Genomic DNA, 7510 nt, shown 5'->3' with positions numbered 1-7510 from the left:
TCTCTAATTTCCTCTATTGAGGTGGACAGGGGAGAGAATGACGTGTGGGCGTTGGCTTTTTGGGGAGTTATATTTCAGTCAGTTGGATTAGGTATTTTCTCTATGAGGAGTTAGGGCCCACCTCTTCTTATAACCAATAACCACCGTCAGATTTAGGCTTGCCGTCAACATGGTTGACCCCCACATGGACTTACCGTACCTAATCCAATCCCACTCCGTCATTTTTAACGACGCCCCGTCTCAACGGAACACCTCTTTGTTTTTGCACGCGCTGCCGCTTCCTTCCCATCCTCAAATTCTCGCCACGCGTATAGCTACATCAACCGTGATGTCATTCTCCCGCGAAAATAACGGCTACTCTTCTCTCTGGTCCTTTGTTATTATTTTTGGACCCCCATCACAAGCAACTCTTCTAAATACCTCCGTTGAAAAAAATCTACAACCACTTCCTCCTCTCCTTCTACTCATGGACCAACAAGGCCGGGAATTGACATTCTTCCGCTCCGGAGATTTTCTCCGGCAGAACCCTGCAGCTTTATCTGATCACTTAACCGACAATTCCATCGATCGGGGCAAGTCCACCATCAAAGAAGTGGATTTCTTCTCAAATGATAGGACTGATAATTTGCCGCTTGTTCAAGAGATGAAGGGTGAATCATCATCAGCTATTGTTGATTCCGTGGTAAACGTAAGGTTTCAATATTCTTCTTAACACCTTTTTTTTCTTTCCTTTTTTTTTTCCATCTATTATTCATGTTTTTTTGGAAAGTTTCTTGCTTTGATGGTCACAGTGATATTTACCTATTGAAAATATGGTTGAATTTGTTTTTACTTTGTTTCAGACTGGACTGAATCTCCTGACTTCGAGCTCTGGAGTCTCAGAAAAAGAAAACGGAAATAAATTACCCAATAACGAAGTGAGTTTTCATAAGCTTTGTACCAGGTTATAAATAATTTCATTGAATATACTTTTGGATCGTGGCTAATGGCTGTGGTTGTTTGCTTTTTCGATTGTCTTTTCTTGAGGTTTAATTAAAGAATGGGTATTTGATGGTATTGGTTTTACAGCTGAAGAAACTGCAAGCCGAGTTGGACAGACTGCACGATGAGAACAAGAATCTAAGAAGCATCTTGGATCAGATTAGTAAAAGCTACAAAGAGCTGCAAGCTCAGCTACTCATGGCAATGCAAAAACAGGCAAAAGGGAATCGGGGAGAGCAGGTGAATTTTGGTTTACCTTTCCGCCAGATTAGTCATGTTGGACAGAGAGAAGGAAGTTTCTATTATCCACGCCCAATACAAAAATCGAAAACAATCTTTATTATCTATAAAGAAATGGCTAACGTGCTTCACTTAAATTGAAAACCGTGTTTGCTTGATCCTGTATCCGCCTTTTGAATAGCTTTATACTCATCCTTTTACCCTTTTCAGTTCTAAAAACACCTAGAGAAAGGTAAAAAGTTGTAAGTTGCTATCTTAAATGAGTAAATTTCTACTGAACTATATCTTTGAAATCCTATCGATTTAGGCACGTTCAATTACGTGCTTGTGTAGGATGACGTGCACCCACCACCGCGGATGCTAAACCTAAATTATTTGTCCTAAACTGTAATCAATCTTCCTCTGAGATCGGAGCAGATGGGATTCTCATTTCCCATTGTACCGTAGCTAAGATTTGAGAATAAAAACCCATTTGTCTTTGTTGCTTTTTATCTCTAATTTCACTGAGATTTGCATCTTTTCATCTCAAATATTAATGGAATTTGAACAAAATATCTGACTTTAGTTCTGTAATTAATATGATTCTTTTTTAATAATGGATGCAGAAGGGAAAGCTGAATGGCATCGCCAGTCCCATAATGTCACCCCAACAGTTTATGGACCCACGCCCATTTGCCGCATTAGATGTCAACGATCCTTCGGTATCTGATGATAAGGCACAGGACGTGTCAGTATCTCCAACAAATACGACTGAGGCTTTGTCTCAAATAAATCCTGGGAAACAAGCTTCGACAGACGATGGTCTTGATCAGACTTCTCAGAGTTGGGGATCTCCCAAGAGTCCGAGGTTGGAACCAGGAAAGAACGAGGAGCAAGTCCCTGAAGTCCCTTTCAGGAAGGCTAGAGTGTCTGTGCGAGCAAGATCTGAGGCTCCCCTTGTAAGCATTTTACACGAAATTAATTATTAAAAGTACTATTCTCCAAAAAAGAAAAATTATTAGAACTTCTATGAGTTATTTCTGGTGAGCAAAACGCTATATGGATTGATTTTTCTTTTGTGGTTTAGATCACTGATGGATGCCAGTGGAGGAAATATGGTCAAAAGATGGCCAAGGGCAATCCTTGTCCGCGTGCATACTATCGTTGCACCATGGCTGTTGGATGCCCAGTTCGTAAGCAGGTAATCCTCAAATTTCAACCCCAAATTTACCCAATACGTTGACTAATTGAAATCATGAAGGTTCAAATGGTAAATTTCATTTTAAAACCTAAAAGTATACATTTGTATTTTGAGATAAATATTCAATCATTCGGTCCTTGAAGTACATTTATATTCGATAATCCCTTTTTCCATGGACCTGATTATACGTTGATTAGTTTAGTTACCATCGTTCTCAAAGTCTGGTTTCTTTAAACAGGTGCAAAGATGCGCAGAGGACAAGACCATTCTAATTACAACATATGAAGGAAATCACAACCACCCTCTTCCACCAGCAGCCACGGCTATGGCTAATACTACATCTGCTGCAGCAGCGATGCTTCTTTCAGGCTCCATTACATCCAAAGAAGGCCTACCGTCGAATAATAGCTTTTTCCCTTCTTTACCCTATGCGTCCACAATGGCTACCCTATCTGCGTCTGCACCATTTCCCACCATAACCCTCGACTTGACGCAGAGTCCCAATCCCATACCTGTTTTTCGCTCCCCTCTATCAACCACATTTCCTCTTCCTTTGCATGGCTGTCCACAACCACAACTGCTAGGCCACCCTATGTATGTCCCTTCTAAGCTCCCGACAGCTGCAATTCCATCGGTGCAATTAGGGCAACGGCACGCTTCAATGGTTGAGACGGTGACCGCTGCCATTGCTTCTGACCCAAATTTCACTGCAGCCTTGGCGGCAGCCATCTCCTCAGTTATTGGTACACAGAAGAGCAATGATGGAAGCAGCAGCAACATCAGTGCTCCTAACGGGGGGCTAACCGGATTGCCTGGTTCCCCTCAACTTCCTCAATCTTGCACGACTTTCTCCACTAACTAGGGTTACTGGTGTCTTGAGCTTTGGATTGAGGTCATTATAGGATAACAATGGATCTTTGTTTGGAGAGTGGGTGAAGGGTGCAACGTGGACATAGAGATAAATTTTGGCATACTTGAGCTAAAACTAATAAAAAGAAATTACTATGATTCCTGTGGAGATGATATCTACTATATACTTAATAGTATTTATTCTATTTGGTGATAATTAGTTAGTATAATAAGCTTTTGAAAGCTTAGGAGTGAAGTGTAAGAATGAACTATGAAGTACGTCTACGAAACTAGAATGTGATGTATTTGGTAAAAGAATATACATATAGCTAGCAGATGTAAATAACTTGATCATAAAGTTCAATGAAGAGATACAAGATCTTTGGGGGAGGGGGGGGGGGGGGGGTGTTGGGGGTTGTTGGGAAGGGGGGCATTTATAAAATTTTTTCTCCTCTGAATTTTGTGTTATAATATTATTTTTGATAGCTAGGGTTCTAGCTTCTGATAAAAAACAAAAAAGAAGAAGAAGAAGAAGCTAGGGTTCCAGCTCGAGCGAATCCCCCACATTGTGAAAATCACCCTACAATAATGTAGCATATATTCTACCGCTCTACTTATTCCCCTCAAATTAATCCTGTGTGCTTTCAAGGTAAAGTGCTTCTGCGCTTGATGCTTATACTGTGGCACATGTGACTCAGTGAAGTTGATATGCCCTCATATATACATCTTCATCTGTCCCTTTTGTCAGTGAATAACTCCAATCATGTTGCGTGTTAATTATCTAATTAAGTTAATGTTAGGTGGCGTTTGGTTTAGCTTTTTGGGATAGTTAATAGCTATTTTGTTTGCAACAATGATCCTATATGTTTTGCTAAAATTTTGTGAATCACTTGCTTGTAGCTTATTTTAGTCTCTATAAGCTGCTTCTTCCATCAGCTCCATTTTAGATATTTTTCTCATATAGTTGATTTTATTTTATTTTTCCTTTAGACTATCTTATCCTTTTAAAATTTATTAATTACAAAATTTTTGTTTTTAAATTAATTTTTATAACTATAAATTACTTATAATTATAAGAATATAAATAATAATTATACTAATTATAATGTTCATACTTATATGATAAAAGAATATATATACACATAAAAATAAATTATATTTTTAATTTTTATACAATATAATAAATTAATAATCATATATTTATTTCAATAATAAAATAAATAATATATATATATATATATATATATATATATATATATATATATATATATACTTGTTAGTCTTTTTACATATCAACAGTCGTGGTTAGATGTGCATCAACCACTAACTATCAATAATAATTATTAGGTAAATCTAATGATTAAATTAAACCGTATGATCTTAATAACAAAAAAATATAAAAAATAAGAAAAAAAATAAAATAATATATGTGCTTATAGATCGTATGTATGCAGCTCTTATTCCTTGGGCAGTCTATCCTTCAAAGATCTTGAATTGGTACGTAAAAGAGGATTTCGTGCCTGCATTTTGATGATTTCAAAAAGAGATCAGCCTTACACAATATATTTTCATATGGGTTGATATTTTTACCGATTTCATGTCATTGTTATGTATATATGTAAGGGGGAGTACATTAAAGAAAGCCTCAAATATATTATTTCATATGATCAATGACTGTATTCTCTTGTTTGTATAGAACAGCAAGTAATTTGGGTAAATTTTAGCCCTTTTTTTACTCCTTTTTTTTAATTATTTTTGTGCAATGTAAATATAATTTTCAACACTTCAATTACAAGAGATCATAAGGATAAATATTACTTTTATGACATAACTAATAATTTTTGGCTCAATAAATATTTAATTAAATTTTTTGATTACGTATTTTATATAAATATAATTTTACTCTTTATATTACAGAAGATTATAGAATACATCCGGTGCACATAAAAGTAGTGCTCCTCTTTTATAAAAAAGTGAGTTCTCTTTGTAATGTTAAAAGTGAGACTCACATGATTATGAGGAATAATAAATATACACCGAGTGTGTCACGACCCAGACTATTAGGCCGGACCGGCATTAGGACTTGGGTCAGCATAAGGCCCCCAAAGCCCGTAGTAAGCCTAATTATTCCCTAGCCTAACTTTTAAGCCCATATTTTGAGCCCATTTTTAAGAAAGTAATCGAACAGAGTCCGACCATAAACTAGACTACTCAACGAGGAGTTTTTAGCTCATCCGACCTGTGATCACAACATATATACATATGGGGAATTTAGCTCACCCTCACAATCCTCAATCAGTCAATTTAATCAAATAGGAGCTCAATTCCCTCATTCAAAATAAACATCCATCCCATACATTCACACATGCATAATTAATAAGTTTACAACTTCAAATTAAATAATCTCTTACAGTTCCAAATCAAATAAAATACTCCTAACACATGCGGAATTTTAGATTTCAAAATAATAACATAAATTTATAAATACTGCGACTCTAGACCTGCGAAAAAGAAAGTAAGTTAATCACAAAAGAAAAGTCCTCCTGTAAACTGAAAAAATGAGTGAATAGGAGTGAGCATTCGACTCATAGAGTAAGATATTGATTTTACATATTTTCTATAACTATCTAAGTCTAGTGCATCCCTAAGAATAAAATGCAACACCTTCACACAATTCTAAAAAGTCAAATCATATATACATAGAAGCTGATCCCCTATACAGCTCTCTTAGTTCCAACATCCACCAGTGAAATCAACTCAAAGGCGGACTTTCTCTTATTATCCAAATGCAGGGGCCAGCGAGATTAACTCGAGCTATGCCTAGTCCGACTTATCCATAATAAGGATCGGGTCCCAGCGAGTCAAGCTCAAGCCGCGTCTACTCATTCTACCCATATCCATATACACACCACATGCATAGCAACTCACACACACAGCTCCAGATTGCTATAAAGTAACATATACAATAAGTCATCAATTACATATGCAACACATGGCATGTCTAATAATTAACTATAAATGTACATATATTTATAAGTGATGCATGAGTATGCCTTAAATATATAATAATACTAAAATTATAAATAAAATCAATATCTACTCACAATACTTCACAAGTCACTGCGACGGCTAGGCGGAGGAGGAAAGTGAGCCTAACTCACCTAAATAATTACATTACAAGCTGATCAATATTTACTTAAAATAAAATTTTGAAAGAGTCAAAAATGGTCTAGGTTTTGTCAAAAATTTGACAGAATTTCTCCTATACATAGAACCTATCCAACCTACAAAGTAACTCAAATCACACTTATAAAATTATGAGTATCAAATTTACATCTCAACAACATTATCTGATCCCTCCTGAACCCTCCAACCAGTTAAAACTTACATATTACACATAAAATAATTATTTAAAAATTTGAGTTATTTCATAGTATATCTAATAATCTCTCTTATATTACTATGTCATTCCATGATATCACCCTAATTCTCCTAAAAACACAGCCTCAAGTTTCTTTGGTTGGCTAGGAGTGCAACTCGAGTGTCCTCCGCTTGTGGACAATCTCGAGCCTTATGATTTGGGCTTATGTAAGATACATGAAGACCCATCCACAGATCCACTGACCCATGACCCAAAACTGACCAGCCTACCCACTTTTTTCCAACTGGGTCATCTCTTTGCATTTATGACCGTTCATTTTCTGGGTCCACGAAACATGACCGTCATGGTGAGCCATGTATCGACGGCTCAGGTGTGTGAAAGTCATTATATTGGGCCCCGCAGATTTCATCAAGTTAAACTGAGAGCCGTCAGATCATCTCAGATCTGGAAATGGCCGTTCAAATTTCAAAACCCCTTTCACCACTCGACCGTTAGAGGGTCCTTCGTTTGATTTCTTTTGCGCGTGAACTTCAAGGAGAGGAAGCAAAAAAGCTAACAGCCAACTTAACCTTTTAGCTCTCAGTGGAAGTGCCCGAGGCAAATTTTCTTTTAGTTTACCAAATCCTGTGGATTGTTAACATTGTATGCCCAGAGTCTCTTTGTTAGTTTGGATCCAAAATCTGGAAGCAAATTCTCAAGTGCTTAACAAATAAAACCATGAGGCGCCATGGCTGGCAACGACCTCTCCATCCTTTGCAGGTACACCCAATTTATTTTGCTGCAGTTAGGTTTTTATAAAGCAATATATATTTTGTTCTTGCTCAGATTTCTGCAGTAAATCATAGAGCTAGTTTTACTGTTCGTTTATTGAATTTCTG

The 7510-nt window shown here is 36.7% G+C and overlaps 1 protein-coding gene across 1 annotated transcript; it reads left to right on the top strand.

Moving 5' to 3' along the window:
• The first annotated feature begins 313 nt into the window (after window positions 1–313).
• LOC110653384 (probable WRKY transcription factor 47) lies at window positions 314–3419 on the top strand. Its single transcript, XM_058152549.1, has 6 exons — window positions 314–688; window positions 843–917; window positions 1069–1221; window positions 1827–2159; window positions 2288–2401; window positions 2640–3419. The coding sequence occupies exons 1-6, from the start codon at window positions 329–331 to the stop codon at window positions 3261–3263; spliced, it is 1659 nt and encodes a 552-aa protein (XP_058008532.1). The 5' UTR covers window positions 314–328; the 3' UTR covers window positions 3264–3419.
• Window positions 3420–7510: the final 4091 nt, after the last annotated feature.

Source organism: Hevea brasiliensis, chromosome 9, assembly GCF_030052815.1.
Source record: "Hevea brasiliensis isolate MT/VB/25A 57/8 chromosome 9, ASM3005281v1, whole genome shotgun sequence".
Classification (NCBI taxonomy): Eukaryota; Viridiplantae; Streptophyta; class Magnoliopsida; order Malpighiales; family Euphorbiaceae; genus Hevea; species Hevea brasiliensis.
This window is presented reverse-complemented; position numbering and strand designations above follow the sequence as displayed.